Here is a 25,797-nt window from a genome sequence, read left to right as displayed (position 1 = left end):
TTTATTAAGCAGCAAAGTAGCTGGAAGCTTCCCAACATAGCTGGAAGCTTTTGCTGTTTACTAAATTCTCAAAGAGAAATGCCAAAAACAAGAGAAGAATTTCCTAGACTTGCCCACAGAAAGTGAATTGTAATGATTAAATGGAAACAAAGAATATGCCAGCATTTCATTAAACTCAAAGTTATCAGTTTAAAACACTCAGACAAATGAGAAGGCCTCCCAAGTCCCTTAGAAAGACCATACTATACATGTAAAGGAAAGATGGTGCAAAAGTTTATATTAAGTTCCAGTTTTGCTACCATTTCCTTCACTCTTTTGGACTTTCTTTCTTCTAACTTGATCTGGATTTAAATTCTGCTTAGCTGCTAGCTAAGATATGTGTATATTTTTATTATTAATACTGCTATTTCTGTCACTGACACTGGTTTTCAGAACTGTCCCTAATTTTCAAGCTATTAAGTCCCATTCTTTACAGACTTTTGAAGCTGTCTGCTCTCTACCTGGACTCGTGTGTGTGTGTGTGTGTGTGTGTGTGTGTGTGTGTGTGTGTGTGTGTATAGATTTTACTTACTTTAGGCTCTGCGTGGACAAAATCATCAGAGATATCGTCATGTTTTTATGAGGCTTGTTTCAAAATATTCAGGGGCATCCTTCCTGATTGATAGTTGGGGAATTGCTCCTTTGTCTCAAAATAGATAATTGAGAGATGGTTCAACATAATTGCGTGCAGAGGAAAATTAGTCCTAGAGGCCACCCCTACATCCTGTCCAGAAGAAACTCCAGGATCAGAGCTGCTTCACTACAAAAATAGATGCACTCTCCACAGCAATCAATGCCCCATTCATTTCTGAGCCATGAACGTGAAAACAGAATCTTCTTATCTATTTCTGATGAGAGTGCAATTCCAATGTAGTGTGATTTAACAGTGTTTAAGAATCTTTCAGGGTTCATTAGACACTGAGTAGTTTATACCTTTATTCTACCCAAATGGGAGTAAATCCCAGGGAAGAAGTGTGCTATGTCTACTGCAATTCTATCAGGAATGACCTGTGGAATCCCTGTGGCCAGCAGAAGCCTAGGCAATGTCCAGCAGAGAGAGGCAAACACTTTCTGAGTTCTCTTCTGCCATTTGACCTTCAGACCAAGAACAATACAAAGCTATAATTGGATTTTTCCCTCCTTTATCAGATCTCTCCTTCCTACTCCCTCCTCTCAATGCACACATGGTTTTTTGCAGCAAGGCCCAGCTCAGATATCAATTCTTCTCCAATGCTGACTCCCACTGAAAATGTATGTTTCCTCTGCTCAATTAGAGCATTTCATCTGTGGCACCAAACACAGTGTCCTGAGCTAAAATTGCCCCCTTACAGATCTCATCTCTCTTCTCAGATTACAAAGCCTTCAAACATGGAGACCATAGTTTGCAAATAGCCATTAAGTTTAGTTACAGCACAAAAAAAGGTACTCAATGATTATTTGATAAATGTATCCATTCAATAAATACTTACTATGTACCTGCTCTACACCAGGCATAACAGATGGAACTCCTGTCTAGACACGGCTCACAGCTGAGTGACCTGAGTGAATGCACGTGCGATGATGCCATCGCGTATGTAACTGACGTGCAACGAATTTCAAATAACCATAATAAGAATAAAACATGTGCCCTGAGAGGAGGCTCATAACATGTCACAAGAGATCTTTATCTACAAGAAAGAACGCTGTTAGCTTCTCAAGGAATTTCCCCAGGGAAATGGTATAGATATCTTAGGCAATCAAGCTTAGCTTAGATTAAACAACAAAGTGCAGTGCACCGCTCTGATGGCACTGTGCGCCCAAAGAACTCCAGCAAATCAAGCCTGATTCTTTTTGCCTCAACAATTGACCTTAGAGATTGAACTTACACTTGACTGAAGCTCCTTCTGCTCTTACGCAGAGGTCTCGACACATCAGCTACAATAGTAATGAATGAGTAATGGCAAAGCCCCACTGCTTTCTCACAGCTGCCAGCTCCCAGGGAAGAAGGGAAAAAAAAGGAAAAACCAGTCTCTGGGCCTTAATATTACATTCTCAGAATTTTCCTTCATCTCAAATAATGAGACTCTTGGGGATACCAAGCTTAGCAGAGGTAAAATAATACATATGTTATGTTTTAGACAAGACAACCACAAATTGGGCCCCTTTCAGTTATGGCTTCCCCACTTGCCAAGTCAAAAAGACAAAATCAAACTTTACACAGGTCTAGTTCCTTGTGATTTCAAAGCCCTTTCTTCTGAGTTATTTCATTTGATGTATAAAGCACAGCTACCTGTGGGTTCAGGTTCCTCATTAGTTAGATGAGGAAACAGAAACACAGGGTACTTAAGCCGCAAACCCAAGGTCCTCCAACCAACTTAAGCTGGGATCAAAACCTAGGGCCTCCACTTTCAAGCCCATATGCTACAACCTATGGCCTCATAGAATAGATGAGAGGACAGATCCAGTCATCAAACTGGACATTTCATTTGTTCTTAGACAGTCAGTGCATTAAATAGAATAGGTGAAACTTACCTCTTTAAGGCAACCCATGAAGTTGTTGCTGACCGGTGAGCCTGGCAAGTCGGCAGTACTTGGGCTTCCTCCCACGTAGAAGAAGTCATCCGAGCCCAGCATGGTGTAGTCCTCTTGAGTGTAGCCCGTCGTGGTAAGGATGCCATCCACAGAGATTGTCACCTGGTGGAGGGACACAGGGGAAAAAAAATCCCAACAATGACCTTAGAGTTCTATCAAAATCCGGGGGCTCCCCCTACCTGTGGCATCACTTTCATTAAGATTTGGGTGAGGTATTCTTTCTAATTTGGTTTGATTTTGGTTATGTGCAGCCAAGTTCCATTTTCTGGTCTGCCTCCTTGTGGCCCAAGCCTCCTGCATTTCCCCTGCAGACTCCCTGGGGAGTTTTTCAGAACCGCCAAGCAGAGCAACTCGCTCTACCCACTGCTCTCTTCACTTGGTCAGGCTAGAAAATGGAACTATCCTCAGACGACATCACTTGTCTCAGTTCATGGGTAAAATGATCGTTTATTTTTGAATGATTGCAATTTAAAGTGGTTGTGAAAAACAGCAAAGGAGACATCAGACGATGGGGTTTGTTAGGGGGTTGGTCTTTGGTTGTTGATGGTTTTTCTCTTTTTTCTTTTCTTTTTCTTTTTTTATTTGTTTCTTTTTGGGCTCACACCACGCTGACAAACATGCATTCAGGGAGGGAAGGAAAAGGGTCATGATTTTGATGAGTCATGGGTGATACGTGCCAAAGACTACCCAGGACACCAACCCCTGTCCCCCCGTGTCTACTATCACCACCACCCAGAGAAGAAATGACCCAAACCAAAAAGGCAATGCTAACAAAAAGAAAGGAATGATGAGGCCTAATAGCCAAAATAATATCAACGCCCACAGGAAAGAAATAGCACCCGTACACCCAACATCCATGAAAGGTGCAAAGGGCACAGAGGAAAGATGGGGCCTCGAAGCATGCACACACCATATGCTGACACACCCATGCGTAAATTATTGGAGCCAAGAGAGAAGGCAGAAGAAGAAAAGGGAGGGAAGCGGGACAAGGTTGCGGAGAACTAAAGGAAAGAATCAAAATCCACCTCACACTTACATGCACTAAACCAACTGAAAAACAAGATGGAAGCGAAAAAAGAAACACACTCAAAACTGGAGGATAGTCTTTCCCCTGCCTGCCACCTCCCTTACTAACAAAAAAGAAAAGAAAAAGTCCAAACCCAACCCCAAAACACATGAAGGATGAGAGGAGAGTGAAGAAGAGTGGAGACAAAAAAAAACAACAACAACAAAAGAAAAACCAGAGAGAGAGAGAGGAAGAACGTGGAGTGGAGTTGATGACTGGTAGGTTGTTAGTAATGAGCAGGAAGATGAGGGAACAGATTCTGATGCCAGTGGGGAAATTCACAAGACAGGAACATGCCATGCAGAGTTTGTACGGAGAACACAATTGGCCGAGCTCCCTTTGGCCAAGGTGGGAAGTAAGGTGAAAGAAGGGAAAGGAAGAATACAGGAAGTAGAGTACTTTCCTCCCCAGATCGCCTGTGGCAGCCGTGGCCACACAAAAGGGAAAGAAAAAAAAAAAGGATTCAGGAGTGGGGAGAGGGGGAAAAGAAAGGAGGAAGAGTGAGGGATAGGAAGACACTGAGAGAAGAAAGTCCTCAATAGAAATCTCTGTTGTCCCTAGCCTGTAACTTGGAAGTTGCAAAATAAGAAAACAAAACAAAACGAATTTAGCTAAACAAAGAAGATTCCTTTAAAAACATTCTTTAGGGAAAAAAAATTTACAAAGTGGAGAAAAGAAAACTGTCCCGAACTCATCCAAATATTGTCAGGACAGGTGCATCCCCTTCATTTTCTTCTTAAAGAAAAAGAAAGGCTTGTATTTAATTCAACAAAAAATTTTAAAAGAAGAAACAAGTCTAAAGAGGATAAAGGGGGGTTTGGGGAGGAAAAGGGGGGCAACACACGGCAAACCCAAAAAAAGAGACAATAAGAATGATATCTACCAGACAATGTAGTTTGTTTACCATAGCGTGTCCGATGCCTGAGTGCTTTGCGGAAAAGGGGGAAGAAAGGAAATTAAAAATTGTGAACAGAACGATTGTTAATTAAAAAAACTAAAAACAAAGATGAGTCGTTAGGGTGTTAGTACATTAGTCGGTTAGTAAAATGACACATTGCATGAATGATCTTGTGTTAGTTTTTCAAAAAAAAGGCACCCGACACAGAAAAAGAGAGTGGGGAAAGACAATGAGACCAGGACTCTATGGAAAACCTCGGCACCCAGGGCACAGCCAGGAAAGGAGCTGCAGTCCACCTTGTCCTTGCAGCTCCCCGTTTCTCCCAAATACCACTCAGACCAGACCTCACCCCAGTCGGAATTAGCATCATACTTACTTTCCAAGAGCTCTTCTGAATGAACACCAGCCCCGCTCCCTTCCCACCCTCTAGCACATACACAATCCATCTGTCCTGAAAGAAAAGGCCCCCAGAGTTTATCATTCCACATGTAGATAAATAGAGAGAGCTGAAATACCAATACTTTGGTTTTTTTTTTTTTTTTACTCTGACTTACACGCATGGACGATCAGGATTTTCCCCTAGAACAAAAAGAACTTAAACTGTTTGCAGGTCACATCCAGCATAGGAAAGCTACATATGTAGCTTACTCTGGCTTTCCACAGGCAATTTAAAGATCTACCACCCTCTTGATTTTGTGTGGATTTGTGTGGCAGGAGAGTAACTTTCTCCTCCTTCCTGTTCTCTCAAGTTATAATAACAGTGTCGTTAGACTGCGTTGAAATAGTTGGAGTCTTCTTCATTAGCCAATAACGTTATTATTTTGCTTACTTTACCAGAATGCCTCCTGTTGGAATCACTCTCCCCTCATTCCTCTTTAAGAATGCTTTCCAAGCTTTTAAGCAATTTCTTGCATGGATAGCAGAGAGGACGGGCAGGTTAAATGTGATTAGAGAAGCCCTACAATAAGTCTCTTCTTCCTTGTTTTCAAATGCTAAATTGCCAACACACCCTGAGCTGGGAGGCTGGAAGGCTGGAAGATGGGTAATCCCAGTTTTGTGTTTGTGGTTTGACTAAAGTGGCATGTAGAGATAAAGTAGTTCCTGTGGCGGCCATGACCTTGGACTCAGGCAAGGTCATGGACCAAAATAACCAAAACCAAAAAAACCCACAAAACTCTTCACTACCTTGGTGCTGGTCCTGGTTATAGTTTAGAACAGATAATCCACATTCCCTCCATTAATCAGAACCCCCAGCAAAGTACTTGACCTTGGCTCTAACTTGGCCCAAAAGCAGAACCACAAGTAGATGACCAAGAAGGAAGAAAGGGGAAAAGTTCTGCTCCCTTTGGTAAGGAAACCCCAAGTAGGCTTTCCTCAGATGAATCTTTACCACAGAAGCCATTCAACCTCACCAAAAAAGTAGGTGAGACTGCCATCAGCTTCTTATGAAGTGATTTACAGTTTAATTGAAATAGACAAGGGCTTCCCAGCCCTTCAAAGGTGTCCTAGGGAACTCAAAATGATGTCATACATGGGAAAAATAATAATCTTAGATGACTCATGGTTGAAAGGTTTGTATTTGCAAAATCAACTTTGCTTTTCTGAGATTTTTCCCCTTTCAGTAAATTGCATTTGGATGCAAAATTCAGTCCAATTTCAATGAGGTCCAATTTTAGGTGCACTCTCTCTATGAGATTCATACTCCCTCTGCCAAGAAATGTCCCCAACACTCTAGGGCCTCAGTAGCCTTGTCTTGAGAGCTCTACTTAGCTACATCCTTGGGGACAGACAGAGGCAGTCACCTTCTGACAGAATCCTTGGTCTGTAAATCATGTCCATGTCGCAGTGAGTCTAGCACCCAGACCATGGATGAGCTCATAATCCTTCTGGAACATAAGGTGCTTTGCATATTTAGCCACCACACCTGGCTGGGGAGGACTGAAATCACCATCTCACACATGGAAACTGTGGTGTGGAAAGGTTAAACGGCGTGCCCAAGGGCACAGAGGGGAGTCGAGTCTCAGAACTTGGAAGAGAAACCCTCCAGCATTGCCTTCCTCTGCTTGTTCAGACTAAAACAGCACAACCAACACAGGAATTACAGTTTGATTTGTCCCCGTTTCAGTGTAAAGGACTGAATTAGGGCCCCACTCTATTTTAGAAAAGTGTTTTTAGTAGAAGTGAAAGTGAGCCTTTTCTGGCTAATGGTAATCGTTCTAGAACGGCAAGGAAGCATGTGGGGTGGGAGAGAGGGAAAGAAACACACTGGCTGGTGAGAACCACAACCGGCTGCTGCTTCCCAGCACATGGAAACACCCCTCCGCTGACTAATGCCAGAAGGCTATTACTGCGCACCTGCCAGTCAAAATCGACAAAAGGTCATATTTTACTTTTTGGTCTAGCCTCTGCCATGCAAGCATTTCAAGCCCTTACATGTTAGCAAATGGAGATCGGAGCTGGGCTCTCGTGACAGTTTGAGAGGGTCTCTCCTGTAAGTACCGGTGGGGAATGGTGAAAGAAAACATTAACAATAGGACTCTTTGGCCTTGCGGGAAAAACATAGAATGGTGATTCAAAAATGTTTCATCTTGCATATTACGATGACTGGAGATTCTAACTCTTATGATTTGGCAACTTCACCCAGACAGAATAGAATCTCCAACCAGGGGGCTTCCTTGACATGCTTAAGTGTGGAAATGGGTATTTCGAATATTGTATGTTTCTGATGTGGGTAGGCCTTCTCCATTTATTTAGCAAGATTAAGGAGTTACACTTTCATCAAACAGAAAACATGTGCAAACACATGTCAGTTCTCATGCATTCCTGTTTATATTAGAAGGTATTAAATCCATCAAAGTACAGAAGAAAATTTTATAAGCACCTTCTGGAAATTTACATAATGCTTTCTGGTTAATAAAGGATGAATGCTCTCCAACTGGGTTTAATGACAAACTCACCAGTAGAAAAACCTAGTGAAAACGGAAGTTGGAAAAGGCAGTCTTCGCACAGACCTTGATTTTTACAGGAAGTGTTTTAAATTTTTTCCTGATGTGGGCTGGTGAGGTATTATTATTGTCGTTATTGCTATCATTATTATCAGTTATGAAACAGAAAACAACTTCACTGGGCTAAGGCTTCCTGAGAGGGTCGTCACCTGACGGAGTTGCCCGCTCAGAATTGGCAAGCCACGGGTGTTCCCAAGCACGTACAGAACCAGGAGAGGCTGCTCCAAAGCTGACTTTTTACTGTGGGTCCTTCCACTTTCCAGGCCTCCCAGTCAACTGAAGAGTCTCGGAGGTGGAGACAGGGGCAATAAAGTAGTACCACAGCACCAAGGAACAGAGAAACAAAGGAATTCAGAAAGATTCCAGCTAATTCACTCCAAAGCCAGAGGTTAACACAACCAAAAGCATAAAAGCGGGGGAGGGGTCAGTAAAGTAAAAGGAAGAGGAAAAGAAAGACTTTTTCTGGAAGGAATTAACATTATGGCATCATGGCAATGGCTAACTTAATTAAAAAGAAAAGCGTAGATTCAGAGAATGAGGACAATCTACCACGCTGCAGACACAAAATGCTGTCCCTAACTGAATTTAACAATAATAAAGATTCAAACGTAATCAAGAAAATGATAAAAAGGAAAGTGGAATAAAAGGGAAGTATTTATAACTTTTATTATCTATACAACTGAATCTTTTTCTTAAATAATAAGCACAAATGGAGAATTGAAGTAAGAGAAGAAACATATTTTAATAATTATCCTTGTGAAATTGTAAAGGCTGAGAGAAAGTTTGACTCGGACAAATCCAAACCCATATGGTATCTCTACCCCTCTCCATGTAACCTAACCCATCACCTTCTTCACAGACTTCCTCCCCAGCCACCTACGAGGAGCCTCCGGGCACTCTCTCCCCTCAGCCATTACCTGCCGGAGGTTGCGTGTCACTTTGACATCGTGCCAGGCGTTGTCATTGAATTTTCCATTCACTGGCTCCACAATGGCCTCAAAGGCCCCGGACCCCAGGTTAATGACCAAGGAGACCGCGCCATCCTTCAGAGCCAGGTTGACATAGTCAGCCGACTTGCCCGTGTGCAGGATGAGCCCGTTCCGCTGCCAGGTCTTAAAGGACAGGGTGATTTCATCACTGCTGCTCTGGATCGGGTTCTGAGACAGGTCGTAGCACAGGTACTCGGAGCCTCGGAAAGTGGCCACATTCTCCTCTCGAGCTGCAGGGGAAGAAAAGGGAAGAGCAGTCAACACTTGACTGGCATGAGCCGGGTCTGTGCAAATACCAATACAGACACACAGGGCACTGCCCCTGCCAAGGTCCTGATACCAGCACAATATTCCTTCCAACTCTTCCGTAAGGCTTATATCTAAGTGCCAAGGGAAACTAGCAGAGAAGATAATTGTAGAGAAGTTATACGTCCACACAAGGGTAGACCACGATGGTGCAGGAAAGCTTGCTGCCTTCAAATTTTCTCAGAGAAAAACCTAAAGGGAAATTTCATGCAAAATGGTAAAGTGAGGCTTACGTTGCTTTTGCGTCAGTATTGGCTTTTAAATGCTTGTAGAAGAGCTGGTTTAGAATGGATAATTAACTGTTCTGATGAAGGGTTCTTTAGCTCTAGGTACCTTTTATTGACCAATAACTAAAAATCAATTACCCGGAAAGATTTTGCTCTAATTTCCGTCCATCAATAACCCAGCTAACTTTGGTTTCCATTGTAGAGTCCTGTGCCCAATGGAACGTGACTGGGTTTTCAAATAGGAGGTTGGACCTGAGGAAATGAGCGAGCAAATGAGGAAAAGGGAACAGAATGGAATTTGGTAATATGCTTTGATAAGACAGCAATACCTCCCATAGATTCAAAGGGACCTCTGCCCTGGAAGTCTCTGTCTGAGATGGCCTGGTCAGACCATCCTATGCAACCAACATCTCCTCTGTTGGTCCACAGAACCAACATGGCATTCCATTGGGACTCATACACTCTTTCAAGACCATATTCTAGACACTGGGGTCTTGTAATTCCCTACCCAAAGAGCCCCAAGTCTGTTTCCAGGGCTTGTACAGGCCTCTTCCCTGGATCCATTTTCTGAAGGCAAATCATGCAATCAGTGTGCATACCCCAAGGTCTGAGGGCTAGACCTGGGTGACTGTTTGCACAGGTTTGGACAGAGCTTGGCCATGTGGGTCACAGCATCTATGTGCACTTATACCAGACCCCTGTGATATAGGATGGAGCAGAAGGTGGGCAGAGGAGGGGGAAGGGCCACAGGCTGAGGACCAGCGGGGCTGGCTCTCTCTGGGCTGATATTTCCCAATGCAGAACTCCCAGGAATCCAAAAACTCTAAATGTGAACCTGACTTAACCAGATAGTGTCAAAGGCCTATTTTTCCAAGGTAAGAGGACAGAATGTATTTTATTTAATTATTTGTGGATTTGATTTATAACTTGGACACTCAGCATGTACACCTCCATCTGTCCTCTTGTCAGGCAGCTTCACGTAGAGTGGCCTACTTCATATCAGGGTTGGTCAAAAGCACCTCCTCAACAAAAGGAAATGAGCAGCAACACAAGTTTAGATATGCAGTTTCCCTTTAAAGTAAGGGGAAGGGAATTCTCTTTTCCCTTCTAAACCTACATTTCAGCCCTGTTAACCAAAGCTAGTTCACCTTAATGCATGTCCTTATCAACCACCACAGCTCTTGGTAGGTTCCTTAAGCAAAATCAAATAAACATTTTCTCATCATGAGGTAAAGGAGTCACTCTTGCAACGTAAAGAGATGACCACCCAATATATACTATTAAATTCATTGTAGCATCACAACATCATTAAAACATGAACCCTAACTTCACACTCCAGAGAGTTAGAAGAGATTGTGTCCTGTATCTTCCAGAGGGCCTCAAGGATGTGTGCACACCTGCACATTTCTGTGCACATACACACTGGTCTAAGCAAAAGGGACTTGCCCACCTCTAGATGACCAGTGTTGCTTACACATGTAAGTAGCGAGTACTACTCAGCTTGTAACCCATGCCAGATGCATTTCACCAAAATTATTCCCCCTAAAATCACAGAGCAGAAATCTGGCACTATCAGCATATTTGAAATGGGCCCATCCATCCAGTCCCCTAGTGCCCTATTTTCGTGTTCTCTCCCCTCTTTTCTGAAGAAATGGTGTTAAAATTCAACTGAACAAGCTCTTGTTCAGTAGACTGGAGGTGACCCTGATTTAGAGCAGAAGATGGCAAATCAAATGCAGTTATCACCACTAAGCTCTTTTCCTAACAATGCTAGTGTACACACAGCCAACTACTAGGCCTGTCCTTGGCATCCCACATGGTATATTAGTGGGTGTCTTCTATAAACATTTAAGTTACACCTTGTGTGCCCAGTGAACTGAGATAAATGAGAAAGGCAAGAAGTGCCTCGAAAAGAAGCCTCAATTAATCATTGAGTACCCTTCAAAGGGGGAAGGCCTGACAGAGAACAGCAAGGCACCAGGATATTATTTAATGTGCTATGTGGTGCTTAATATTTTTCATATAATTAGACCAAGGAGTCTGTCAAAGCAATAAATTTTAGAGCTATGAGGGATTTTAGAGACTGCCTGATTTAACACCCTTATTTTATTAAGGAAGAAACTGATGACTAAGAATAAGTGGGTTGCCCAAGACCAGACAGTTAGTCCTACTCTGGACTTCTACTGCCTCGAGACTTTTCTCTAAATATCAGTTACCTTTCCTTTTGCGCATCATTCTGGATATACCACATGCTCCTACTCTGCTTCTCAAAGGGCATGAATGCTTCCACTGAGCCATGTACTGAGTTACAAATCATTCCAAACCTTGAATAAACTGAGCCAGAGACCTATTCCTCCTACCTCATGTAAATCACTTATTCAATGTTTCCCTTTCCCTCACCCTGGAATCGGTGTGTTTAAAATAAAAGAACTCATTTTATGTGGAATGCCATAGAAGAAAAATGACATCATTAAGAGGCTATCACAGTAAATAAATAAGAAATAAAACCAACGTGAGAAAAAAAAAGTCTATGTAAATCACATACATATTAATGCTAATACCCATGCAAGTTCATCAGTGAAGATTTTGTGTAGCCTTGAGAGAGCATTCCTTTGCAAATATCTAATGAAAACTGCTGCAACAGTTCACAGCCTTCCCAGTCTCTTCACTCAATGATGAATTTTCCCAGTTTACCCTTTCTCTGGACTGGAGAAGGCTACCAAGAGCAGCGTTACCCCAGATGCTGGGTATCTCCTTCACATGTCAACAAACAAGAGACCATTGAAAAATACTTTCTGAAGCGTATTCTAGATAAGCAAAATCATACCATTTTTAATTCATGGGACACTTTCCTCCTGATTGTTACAGGAAGGAGAGGCATTGGCAGTGCACGACCAAGTTTTTAAAAGAGCAAATAAGGGGCCTGCAAGGAGATGGAGTGAGGACCTGGAAGAAACTGTTCCACTGTATACTCTCACAACTGACATTTTTCTCCTAAGATCCCAATCTTTCTTAATTTCCTTCCAGTGGCTAAAGCTCAAGTATTTTCTTATCACCTTGAAAAGCATACTAAGTTGATAGTGAATGTAACTAAAAGGTGCAAAACCACATAGTGACAAGCACATTTCTAAGCACATTCAATTCTCCAAACTCTCCATGTGAAAAACGTAATACTGCCCCAAATCTGTTTACTATACTGAGTGTCTACACCGAGAAGGAAGTTGAAGAGACAATGCAGTCAACCTTGAATGTATTCAGGCTAAACAGGTACAGAAAATGAATGCAGGGGATTATGTAACACAGTACACAACAGCTTAGCATAAAGCTACAGCTTGGAAAGAGGGTAGGCGCTGGCATGGCTAAGGGACTATTTAGATTCACTTAGATTATATCACCCCAAAGTTTACAATCAATTGCATAATTGTTAAAATAAAAATGTTACTCTCACTGCATGAAAAGCAGAGCTCAACCCTATATGACAAAAAATCATTTCTCCATTATTTGTAAGTGTCCAATTGATTAAATACTAGATGCAATCGAAATAAGTATAACTGGAGGTTTTCAATCAGTTTGTATAAGACATAAAGCACTGATCTTTCAAATGGCTTGTTAGTCCAAGTGCTGATATATACATAGCATTAACAAGCATTTACTCAGTTCTATTTTCCACTCTCTCCCAAAAAATCATTCAACTACTGATTTATATAATTATAACTCTATTTCTCTGAGAAATTCCAAAAGAGATTAAAATATTCTGTATATTTGTTATACTATGCAACCTAAGAAGTATGAAGAAATGCATATCACTGTTGAATTAGGTTCTGTGGTTCCTGACAGCTTGGTGTCTTAGGCTGTGAGATCAAGAAATTTGGATCATATCCTGATGGTTCTGAGGAACCATTGCCTAATTTTACTGAGAGGATGGAGGGTCCGATTTGTATTTTTAAAATATAACATTATGCAACCCAACTTCTGTTGGGTTGAGAGTGAACTGGGAAGAAATGAGAGCTGAAGGCAGAGAGCCCAGTTAAGAGAACACATTTGAACTACTTTTCCAAGGGATGCCTGAAACTGGTTCAACCTGAATGTTGATATAACTGAGTGAGGTTTGCACATCCCTGGGCAAGAATGGAAGCAAAAGTACCTAGAAGAAACAACTTAAGGAACGGAGAGGCACAGAACCTGAAAAACCAGAGACCATGGGAGGAAGCCAGAGTTTGGATACTTAAGATCCAAATGTAGCCATGGAAAACCAAGGGCCAGAGGTAAAAATTGAGGACAAAGACATATCATTAGGCATGAAAGGGCTCAGGTGAGAACAGGTCAGGAATGGGTAAAGCAGGATTCTAGTCACAGTTTTTTAAATATCAGATATTTCCAAACGCTTTCTTAATCACTGTTTGAATTCCCTCAACACTCTGTGAGGTCACTTTGCTACGATTACACCAAGGTAAGGAAGAAGGGACACACAGTTGACATAGGTTATCCAAGGTGCTTGGAAGCATTTAGGCCAATTCCAAAACCTTAGTCCCCTGATTCTCATTCCATTGTTTTTGCCACCACATCACACCACCCCCTTGCCAGGAACTCAAATTCTCAGAGGACTAGATGCCTAGGACCCTGTATCTGATGTCCTGCAACTGCATGAATGTCCATGTGTCAAAAGGAGACACCACTGATGATGATGGGTAAGAGCCCACTCAGGCAACAGGAGCCCAAGCAGGGGATCGGGGAGTGGGGCCGCCTCTACTCCAAAAGTCCCTAGTAGCAGGTTGGAAAAAGTCAAACTGAGATTACACTCTTCATCCTCTTCAGAGAGAGAGTCTTAGAAATGGAATTTTTAGATATCACTGAGGAGAGCCTATTAAAATGCCAACCCCTCTGGAGTGACTGTAAGCACTGGTCCTGAGCAGAACACCTGCTGTACTCTAGAAAGGGAGCGGAAGCCAGCTTTCTGAGGACGCACCCCAGAGACAGAGGCAAAACTGTTCTCATCTTTGAATCCTTTGTCCTTCAACTGGCCTCCACAGCAGTGTGGTACTTTAGTCTGCACTGATGCAAAGATAACCCTGGCTGGCCATCCAGGCCTGGTCCACCCTGGAGCTAATGAGGCACAAAAACACAAGCTACTGCTGCCCTCCCTGCCAGACAAAGGGATGTCCGGAGGTCCTGGGGCTGGCCTGCTGACTCCCTTCCTCTGATCCACAAATTCAGCAGGGACAGCACTATCCCTCCTCTGGTGGTGCAGCTGCAGTGAGAGGTTTCAGGTTCTTAAGTTGTCAACTAACATATTACCCAATTCTATGCAGGCAAAGAAGCCCTGATGATAATGGAAGAAGCACAAGCCCAAGGCAGGGGGTACACAAAGCAGAAATAAACTTTTTGAGAAGGCCACAATTCCACAGTTGTTCTACTCATTCCTACGGAGGCTGCATATCCACTCAATTCTGAAAGTCGTCTTGAGCTTAGACACCAATTCAGGTCGTTTGCTGGCAAAGGAACAAATGAAGGCAAATGTGAGTTTGCATAACTCTGTTTTCTTTCCATGCAACCTGCTAAGAATCCAACATCCTGAACACCAACTTCCACTTCTAAAGGCTTCTTACAAGCTATGGGTAGACACCCAAGTCAGCTGTTGGGCTGTGAGATTATTTGTAAAAATGAGGGAAAAGCAGAAATCATTTTACTAGAGGGAATTCTACTGTACATCACCTAAGGACATTTTCTGCTAGAATTAGGGGAGGAACACACTGATTAAGAAAGGAAAAACACTGCACAAGTGACTACATTCTTGCTTCTTCCTGTCCCATGTCCCTTACAATGAATTTTAGGGCCAAACAAAGCATTTGAATAGATCAAATGACAGAGCCATCCCCCAAGGACAAACAATGAATCCTTTACCTGCCACATCCCATCATATAGGTATTTTAAAAGCAGAGTGTACCAGCAGACAGTGAATTGTGTCCTTATGAGCAATCCTGCACTACAAAAGAAAACACACAGGAAATCTGACCTCCTGAGGCCATTTCCAACCCTTATCCTCAGACTCTGTAGGAAAGATGCAGCAGAGAAATAAATGGACTTTTCCACACTGCCTGGGTCACTCACTAGCTTGCAGATGCTTCCTGAAAGTGATGAGAAGGAAAATAGTAAATCAAGTTGTCACTTGGAAAATAAACAGCCAGCATCCTGGTGAGGGAAGCTGCCTCGAGACCACAAAAGAATGGCCTGGAAAATCATGCTTCACTGAAATCACTAGAAAGCTAATGGTATCCTGAAGACTGCATTGCTCTCAATTGTATTACAATAAAAGTTAAATTTTCTGTTCATGCATTTAAGGAATAAGTATTTCCAGGTACCTACTATGCACCAGGCGATGTGTCCAGTGTTGAATGCACTTGAGCCACCCAGGAACACTATGAGTAGGAATAATTAGATGACATTTTACTAAAGAAGAGAAATTATAAATCTAAAAAACCCCAACTGCCTACTAAGCGCCAAATCCTGACATGTACTCACATTAAACAGGGCACCCTCCTGTAGCTCAGAGTATAGTGGGACTGTGAACTTGATGATATGGAATTTAATAACAAGGCTTTGAATGGGAGAGACGTGGGTTTGACATCCAGCTCTGAAACTTACCGAACTCTATGGAACCTTACCTTATTACTTACCTTCTCTAATCACTAGTTTCCTAATCTATAGAATGAGAATAACCAGAGTGCATATTTCATAGATTCACTGTGGGACACGAATCAGATAAAGTTCCTGACCCAGTTCCCAGCCACAGACACGTTAGCTGTTGCTGTCGTTGACAATGCACATATAAACAAGTGACTACAAGTGTAGTAAATGTTTATTAGGTGATATGGGCACACAGAAGAAGAAATAACTGACCCTGGGTGTTAGGGAACGGTCCATATAGGAGGTCAAACTTAAGCCGGGTCTTGAAGTATGAGTAAGAGTTCACCATACAAAAGGAGGGATGACGTTCTAGTTTAAAAAAGCAACGTATTCACTGATGTGATCATTAGAAAAGCACAGGGTGTCCAGGGGATGGTGAGAAGTTCAGTGTGGCTAGAGTAGCAGACGTGAGGCTCAAGGTGCAGGTTGGAGCCTTATGTGGCAGATTCTTGGGGCACTGGGGATGGAGAACCAGCAGAGGAGGACTTCAGCTTGTGAGTGTTTTGTAACATGGGGTCCAGTGGGTGGACTAATGGCTAGAGAGGGAAAGAGGAATGCGGGAGACATCTCCAAGGTAGAATGGAGATTGCTAAGAAGCCCTGGCCCGAGACAACTGTGCTGCATCTGCCTGTCTGCCTACTTATAATAATTTATGTCATATGCTATACACTTTATTTCCCATAACCACCAGATCTATGTGAGTCAAACTGTAATTATGCTTCTTTTACTACCAGCTTTTCATTTTAATTGTGGGTCAGTCAATCAGACAATTATTGAACACAAATGGTGCACTCTATCTTGTAGAGGAAACTCCATTTCCCTGTGCCCAAGGCTTCATGAAAGCATTTCCTCCCCGCTCTCCAGAACGGAGTCGTTCGGAATAACACTTTGACCTTCTCTCCTTTACTCATTCTCACTCACCTCCTCCATTGAGAGAAGTAATTTATCTGCTGGGAAACAGAAAAGGGTCTGACGCTCATAGGTCCATATTCCTTAATTAGGTGGTCACGGTTTCCATATGACTTGCCTTTCTCTCTCTTTCAGCTCTGCCCTTCCTCCAAGGATTGTGAGTTCTCCTCCAGCTCCCCCAGGCAGTGAAACCTATCAGAGTAGACAGACTCTGCCCCTACATTAGAAGGCCTAGAGTCTGTCATACAGAGCAAAGTCAGCCAGAAAGAGAAAACCAAATACCGTATGCTAACTCACATATATGGAATCTAAAAGAATGGTACTGATGAACCCAGTGACAGGGCAAGAATAAAGATGCAGATATAGAAAACGGACTTGAGGACATGGGGTGGGGGGCAAAGGAGAAACTGGGATGAAGTGAGAGAGTAGCATTGACATATATACACTACCAAATGTACAATAGATAGCTAGTGGGAAGCTGCTGCATAACACAGGGAGATCAACTTGATGATGGGTGATGCCTTAGAGGGCTGGGAGAGGGAGAGTGGGAAGGAGTAGTGGGAGGGAGGGGATGTGGGGATATATGTATAAATACAGCTGATTCACTTTGTTGCACAGCAAAAACTGGCACAACAGTATAAAGCAATTATATTCCAATAAAGAGCTTTTTATTTATTTATTTATTTATTTATTTATTTATTTATTTATTTTATTTATTTATTTTTTTTGGGGGGGTACACCAGGTTCAATCAACTGTTTTTATACACATATCCCCATATTCCCTCCCTTCCTTGATGCCCCCCCCTCGAGTCCCCCCCACCCTCCCTGCCCCAGTCCTCTAAGGCATCTTCCATCCTCGAGTTGGACTCCCTTTGTTATACAACAACTTCCCACTGACTATTTTACAGTTGGTAGTATATATATGTCTGTGCTACTCTCTCGCTTCGTCTCAGTTTCCCCTTCACCCCCCGCCCCCTCCCATACCTCGAGTTCTCCAGTCCATTCTCTGTATCTGCTTCCTTGTTCTTGTCACTGAGTTCACCAGTACCATTTTTAGATTCCGTATATGTGAGTTAGCATACAATATTTGTCCTTCTCTTTCTGACTTACTTCACTATGTATGACAGATTGTAGTTCTAAAAAAAAAAAAAGAAAAGAAGGCCTGTGGTTTTCTAGCTCTCCTGCCTATGGCTGAGCAGCTGAATTTAATTCAGGGGAAGAGTACCAGCAAGCCCAGTAGGACTGCAGATCCAAGCCAAATTCTCTAACCCAGCTCTATCAACGATAGAACTGATATTTGGATTCTTGACCTGACTGCTAGTTGAGTCTTGTGTCTGTTCCTCAATTAATTCAGAATGTTATGGTTGTCAGCTGTCACCTCAGACCACCAGTCTTTGGACTGCTTTCACTCTGATTGGAAAAATAATAGACATCTCTGAAACTACATGAGGTCAATTTTAAGTAAATATATCAATTATGTCAATTTTTTTAAATTTTTTAAAATTAATTTTTTTTTTATTGGCTGCTTTGGGTCTTCGTTGCTGTGCTGTGCAGGCTTTCTCTAGTCATGGCGAGCAGGGGCTACTCTTTGTTGCGGTGCTCAGGCTTCTCATTGTGGCTTCTCTTGTTGCGGAGCCGGGCTCTAGGTGCACAGGCTTCAGTAGTTGTGGCTCACGGGCTCAGTAGTTGTGGCTCACGGGCTCAGTAGCTGTGGCTCACACACTTAGTTGCTCCGTGGCACGTGGGATCTTCTAGGAGCAGGGATTGAACCCATGTCCCCTGCATTGGCAGGTGGATTCTTCACCACTGCGCCACCAGGGAAGTCCCACAATTATATTAATTTTAAAGTCAGCTTTGTGCCACAGTTTGTGACACATTTCTTGAAGCTACACTAAGGATATGGGTGATTAGAATGGTGAGAATTTAACCAGGGTCACCTTCCTGAAGATAAGTTTTAGATTGAGTTTTGACGTTTTTGAATAAAAAATTATAGAAAATACACACATCCACAAACCTATATAACCTTTTACTTATGACTCAGTCCAGAAAGAATAATCTGCATGTTTATTTTTTTCAACCAGCATCTTTTATCAAAGTTACACAACAACTAAGGCAATCATACTGGAGTAGCTAATACCTCATTGTGAGACTATACTCTACAGTTAATAAGGACAAAAAAAAATTACTATAAACACAAAGCAGGAGAGGAAAGGATGGAAGCCTGTAATTCTGATAAAAACAAAATTAATAATAATGAAATATATCCACAGCAATCCTGGAGCAGGAAGTAGATCACCTGAAATATTTTTTTTTTACAGTGGCACACACACTGACCCTAAACTGCTACCTAAATTAAATACTCACTGTCTCCACACATACTGTTCAGAAAGGAATATAAATGTTATAAAGGTTTTTTTATAGCAGATAAAATATTTTATAAAAGATATTAAAACATTTAGAAGCAACACGTGGATTTTTAAACCCATATGGACTTTTAAAATATTTATTTCTGTAAAATTTCTCTTTTCATCCAAGATGAAAACAAGTAAAAACTCTTCCATAATAAATGATCACCGGAGCATTAGAAGAAAGCTTGGAAGGTGACCTAATGTACCTCTTACCTCAATAAATCTACATCTAAATGATTATGTTGGCGAAACTCTCCACCTTTAAGTATCCAAAGAAAACAAGATAATTTGGAGATATGTGAAACTTCCTACAGACATTTCAAGAGTTCAAATGGTTCCTGGTCCAAAAAGAGGAAAGAATATTGAGAGACTGCCAAGCTTCACTTGGGTGATCAACAGGTAGTATAAGGTATTAAAGATTTTTACCAAATATTTCCTTCATTCAGCCCAGAATACACAGAGAATAATGAGTATAAACTGTGGGTAGTTAGTAAACTTTACCTCCACTAATTTATGCATACACACACACACACACACACAATGATCACTAATCATTGTATATTACGGTATTATGCATATGTAACAAGAATAGGAAAAAAATCTATCCATCAATTTCAGGCAGTGTTTACTTCTGGGGAGGGAGAGAAGAAATGGAACCAGGAAGATATTCAAACAAGACTAAGTCTTTATAAAAGGATATAAAGCAAAAATGGCAAAACATTAAGATTTGTTCAATATGGGTGATAACTAAGCCAATGTTTATCATATCTTCTACTACAGGGTCTATATACTCTCATGTTTGAAATACAGCATTCTTTTTTTTTTTTTTTTTTGCTGGTAGTGAGTAATTACAGCATTCATTTTTAACAAGGTAAATCCCTGCAGATGATTCTGATAAAACACCTAATCGCCAAATAAATCTTGAACAATTCTCTAGCTATTTTACATGTAGATGTCAACTCTTCGGCCATATCTTGTGAACAGCAATTTTTCATACCTTTTCAAAACCTCCCATGCACCCCACAATGTGTTAAATAAAGCCCGAATTGAATTAAAATGAAGTTGAATTGACCACAGTGATGCTAAAGTAACCAGTTCTCCTCCTGCCTTCCCTACTCCTTCTGGAGAGCCACTGCTCAGTACCTCAGCATCCCAGAGTTCAGCCTGGCTTCATGGGGGGAAAGAGGAGAAATGCTGATGGAAGCCAGGAAAGAGAAGATCCCTGCGCTGGCTGCCCTGTGATAGCTCCACAGCAAATGCTGAGAGTGGGAGAAGGCTGGCTGGGGCCTGGGGGATGTGACAAGCCTCTGCACAAGCCTCCCAACAAGCAGAATAAAACCATCCTAGTTCTTTAAGAAAATCCCCACTGAGAAACCTGAATCTGTGCCCATCCATTTGGCCTTCCCTGGCAGCAGGCAGCCCAGCCCTCTTTTGTAAGCACGGGGCGGGGGGGCCTCTAGCCTGCAAGTCTAGACAGAGCAGCTGGTTAAAAGGCCCTGGAGTCAATGCCTGGACAAGATCAATAAGGCTTTTTATGACACAATGAAAACTTTCTATTTTGTTAAATGTGCCTAATCTACCATTTCTGCAGTACCCTTAAAGCTTTCAGTGCTGAGTACTCAAGCCAAGGTGATTAAAACCCTGTTCAGAGACACAAACTTGGGGACATTGCCAATGCAGAGGTACAAATCCTAGAGACGTGGGCTGAGTCTTCTTTTATCGTGAGGTGTGCGTTTCATTTTCCTCCCACAGAAATAAGCATGCCAGTGAGGAGATGGGGGCTGATTCTGACAAAAATTAAAACCACCCCATTCCAGGGCTCTCAAGAAGACACTGATGATGCCCAGAGCCCAACATAATTAAACAAAGGGGTCTGAACCTGGAGGTGGATGAGGATGGGCTATGCTGAAAGGGGGTGGAGAGGGAAAGTTCTCTGAAATGGAGGCAGACTTACAAATCACTGACCTAATTTAAGAAGCCTTAAAGAAAGGAGAAAATCTTCAGTGATTGCAAATTCAATTATAGAACTAAATAGAACCAGAATAAAGTGTTTATTTCATTTTCATCATTTCTTCACCTCAGACTACTAGCAGAGTTTTTTAACAGGTATAAGATTTTTTTTTTTTTGCTATAGTGTAAAAAGGACAGGAAATTAACATTTATTGAACCTGTATTATGCTCCAGGCTTTAATATAGAGAGGGTCTGAATAAACAAACACTATACACATAGTATTTGACAAGATTAATCAAGACTTGTCTTGGTGATTTCAGCTATAAGAATTCAAAACACTAACCACCAGAACCAATGTATTATTATATTTTTTTAAAGAGGGGGTATTGTGCATTCATAGATTTCCCCTCCATCTCTCTCTTTTTTTTAAAAGATTTATTTATTTATTTTGGGATTTTTTTGGCATTGGGTCTTTGTTGCTGCACCTGGGCTTTCTCTAGTGGCAAATGGGGGCTGCTCTTCCTTGTGGTGCACAGGTTTCTCATTGCCGTGGCTTCTCTTGTTGCAAAGCACGGGCCCTAGGCCTGCGTGCACATGGGCTCAGTAGTTGTGGCTCGCAGACTCTAGAACGCAGGCTCAATAGTTGTGGCACACAGGGTTAGCTGCTCCGTGGCATGTGGGATCTTCCTGGCCCAGGGATCAAACCCATGTCCCCTGCGTTGGCAGGTGGATTCTTAACCACTGCACCACCAGTGAAGCCCCCCAATGTATTATTAATAGAAATAATATATCTGTGTGTTCATATGTCATCTGAAAGCAGAGCTTTTTTATTAGGGTTCTTGGAATGTTTCTTATTTAACTCTCACAAAAGACCTGTGAAATAAAGGTTTACTAGCCCCATTTCACAGACGATAAAACTGACATTCACAAGGGGAAAATACTTGTATAACACCATGGCTAGTAAGAAGCAGATTCAAAATACACACCAAGGTCAACCTCTAAACACTGTATGCTTTCCATTAGATCATGCTGCCTCCTACTGAGGGTTGAGTATCTTTTGCAAAGACCTCTGCCAACAGTATTCCTGTGGGAGATGAACTATTAATTTAAACACACAAGTACGCGCACACGTGCGTACATACACACTTGCAGAGCATGTCACATTTTCCAAACCGCTTTCATATACATTATCTAATTTTGTAAAAACATCCTCTTGCAGCTGTTATAGGAACCTCTATCTGCTCAACAAAGGTAGATTTTCAGCAAACACTTAGATGTATTAACCACATACACTGGGGTATGAATACAGATCATTAGAACGATAGAGAAAATTGAAAGAATTCTCTACATTTGCAACACTGCAAATATACGACTGCTAAAAAAAGTCCTTAATTATGAGAGCATAAAAAGGAAATCCCCTTCTGATGCACTGAATCTAAAATGACAACCCTCCAAGTCAGATGATTCACAAACCATTTACAGATGCTGTATCACCCCAGCAAGCTCACCGAAGCTCCAGGGCCAAAGAGCTGGACTCTCGGTTAGAACACCAGAGGGTACAATCAGACATGTGCTCAAGGCCTGCATTGTTACCAAACTTGTTATTAGAAAGAGCACACAAAACTGAGACAAGACTCTGAAGTAGATACTTGAATTGGTTGTAGCCATTTATGATGGATATTTACAGTTCTCATGGTAAAACTAAAATCCTAACCCTCTCCAGCAATTAGGTAGTAGGTAAGATCTGTCAATGACATTTTTATCCATGGGTTATGATAGAATAAGGAGTGATATCCATATTCACCTATGATATGAAGATGCTGCATAGACGATCCCAAACTTAAGTGAGGTTACGATATTTGCACATTATCACCAGTTGGTCAAGGCTTCTGACCACACTTTGTAGGTCATTGAATCAGAACAAAGAAAAGCAAGGAGACTTAGGGCATACAAAATCACCATCCAAGACTTAAGAAAACAAGCAGAACTGCTGGCTCATTCCTGCCAGATATGGTGACACCTCTGGACAGACATCAGCACAGATGCATCTGGTTGTGGCGGCAGCTAAAGTCTGAGAGGAAGTTGACTGAATTCCATTCTCTGATTTAAAGGCCCAGAAGCACGGTCTTATCTCTCTCTAGGAGTGATCCTCTCACGAGAGACTGACTACACCAACTAAAATCAACATGTGACTGAGGTAGACAGCAGAAGGTCATTATTATGATTTACAATAAAAAATTACCATCAAAAAAATCCTACAATCCACAGGTTTGGAATTAACCATAAGTTCCCTAACAGTGGTCTCAGATCAAGTTTTCACCAATCCATAGTGCAATCAGGAAAATAAGGACAATGCTGTACTTTTTTTTTTTTAACTTCTGTACATTTTTTAATAAAAGCTAAATGTAAGCATTGTTCGCTCATGCAACAAACATCTAGGTGGACCTACTCTATACAACACTGTGCTAGGCACTGGGAACGTAGCACTTTCATTCTATCCCTGTCTTATTTTGAAACTCCCTGTCTTTTATAAAGTGATGATAATGATAGATGAAATCTGTTAATATCATCAGTTGTCAAAATAAAAAACAGTCAATCCTATCTTCCTCCTTCCCTGTTCTGTAAAAATGTTACTTCTGAACAAAATTCAAAAGTTTGAAGAACCACTGAACCAGAGAATCTTTTCCATGGGTGCTGTCAGTCAGGTGTTGACAAAAACGTGGCATTTGCCAGAAAAGGAGTTTACCAGATGTTTCAAATATGGTACCCAATCATCCCAATTTGCCTTGGACTGAAAAGTTTCCCAGGACATGGGACTTCCAGTCCTAAAAGGAGGAACAATCCCTGGGAACCTGGGAAACCATGATGGTTGGTAATTCTACATGGGTCACATGTAGAAGAAAGTAAAGTAAGTAAAAATAAATTAAAAAAAAAAGCAGATCAAATAAAGAATCTCAATTACCTAGAATTCAAGCAAAAGAGAGGTTTGAATTAGTTGAATGCTTTTGTTAGCTATGAATGCCTAGCCATTTCAAACTTCACGTTCTGGTTTTTGAAGAACAAATGATCACATTAACAATACAAGTAACGTATTCATTGCTGTGGTATATTATATCTTAGAACTTTAAAGTCATCCTAAGAATAACCTGGACTTCCTGTGAGGATACAAAAGTCTCTTTGTGATTTCATGGGACCTCAGAGCCATCTAGCCCATCATCAATTATCATCGTACACCACCACAAATAAACAGCTTTAACTTCCTACTGTTTGAACTGGGGATCATGACTGTCTTCTATATTGCAAGTAACTAATTAGGTTGTATGGAATGATTTATGCAAGCAGTAGCATCCTCTTGAGGATTGCTAGGATAGCTTCAGGAACAGGCAGAACTTTAAAAAAGCTTCAGAAAGTCCTGCCTCTGGTGCCCTCAGGTTTGTCCCTGAGTGTTGCTCATTCTTCCTTCCCCTTCCAGCTACCCCACTACCCACACCTCAACCAGAAAAGACCACTCACCTTCTGGGGCCTCTGGAGCACCCCTCAATGACGATGGGCCACTTTACAAAAGAGCAAGAGTGCCCCACTGCCCTCAAACGAAATAGGAAAGAAGGCATCATCAAAGGGAGGAAAAGGAAAAAAGCTAGTACCTACTGTTCCTCTACTATGTGCCTGGCACAGTGGCAGTCCCTATGCACATACTGTTGTTTCAATCATACAATGACCTTACAGATTAGGCATTATTGCTGTTTTACATACCAGAAAATGTCCACAGTCCCTGAGATGCAGGTGACAGTGATGAGGATGATGATGCCAGCTACCGATTTTTGATGCTTACTGTGTGTCAGGGGCTTTAGCTGGCTTACTATTAGGCAGGTGACATTTAATATAATCTTCACAATAATCTATTCAGGTATTACTATTTGCAGTTTTCAAAGTGGGGAGCTAAGATTCATAGGCTATCCAATACAAATAGCAATAATTGTCAAGGAAGGAATTTAGAATGAGGCTAGACTTGGGTCTAACGTCAATCTCATTATTCCCTCTACTGCAACAAGGGTTAGGTTTTATACACTATGGAGATTTCCCAAAAAAAAACAAAAATAGAACTACCATACGCCCCAGCAACTCCACTCCTGGGTACATATCCAAAAAAAACCAAAAACGCTAATTCAAAAAGATACTTGCACCCCAATGTTCATAGCAGCATTATTTACAACTGCCAAGATACGGAAGTAACCTAAGTGTCCATCAGCAGACAAATGGAAAAAGAAAACTTCATATACACTGTACATATAAATACTACTCAGCCATAAAAGAAAGAATGACATTTTGCCATTTGCTACAACATAGGTGGACTTGGAGGGCACTATGTTAAGTAAAGTAAGTCAGACAGAAAAAGACAAATACTGTATTGACACTACTTATATATAGAACTTCCCCAAATCCAACAAACTAGTGAATATAACAAAAAAGAAACAGACTCACAGATACAGAGAACAAACTAGTGGTCACCAGCGGGGAGAGGGAAGGGGGGAGTAAGAGGTACAAACTATTATGTATAAAGTAAGCTACACGGATATATTGTACAGCACAGGGAATATAGCCAATATTTTACACTAACTATAAATGGAGTATAATCTTTAGAAATTGTGAATCACTATATTATACACCCGTAATTTATGTAATATTATACATCAACTATACTTCAATTTAAAAAAGTTAGGATTTGTATAAAAGCCACTCTCCT

At 41.5% G+C, this 25,797-nt stretch overlaps 1 protein-coding gene across 6 annotated transcripts in view; it reads right to left on the bottom strand.

The window, feature by feature from the left end:
* The window catches only part of NRXN3 (neurexin 3), a 1,504,067-nt gene that overhangs the window by 1,114,366 nt on the left and 363,904 nt on the right, over positions 1 to 25,797 (bottom strand). For 4 of the 6 annotated variants that reach the window (XM_057731261.1, XM_057731262.1, XM_057731259.1 and 1 more), the window contains 2 exons: positions 8,497 to 8,798; positions 2,551 to 2,712 (listed from right to left, as the gene is read on the bottom strand). In XM_057731261.1, coding sequence (XP_057587244.1) covers positions 2,551 to 2,712; positions 8,497 to 8,798 — 464 coding nt within the window. Of the gene's footprint in view, positions 1 to 2,550; positions 2,713 to 8,496; positions 8,799 to 25,797 lie in introns of those variants that run through there. The other 2 variants (XM_057731263.1, XM_057731264.1) reach the window with 2 other exon arrangements.

The sequence above is a fragment of the Hippopotamus amphibius genome, chromosome 4 (genome assembly GCF_030028045.1).
Source record: "Hippopotamus amphibius kiboko isolate mHipAmp2 chromosome 4, mHipAmp2.hap2, whole genome shotgun sequence".
Classification (NCBI taxonomy): Eukaryota; Metazoa; Chordata; class Mammalia; order Artiodactyla; family Hippopotamidae; genus Hippopotamus; species Hippopotamus amphibius.
This window is presented reverse-complemented; position numbering and strand designations above follow the sequence as displayed.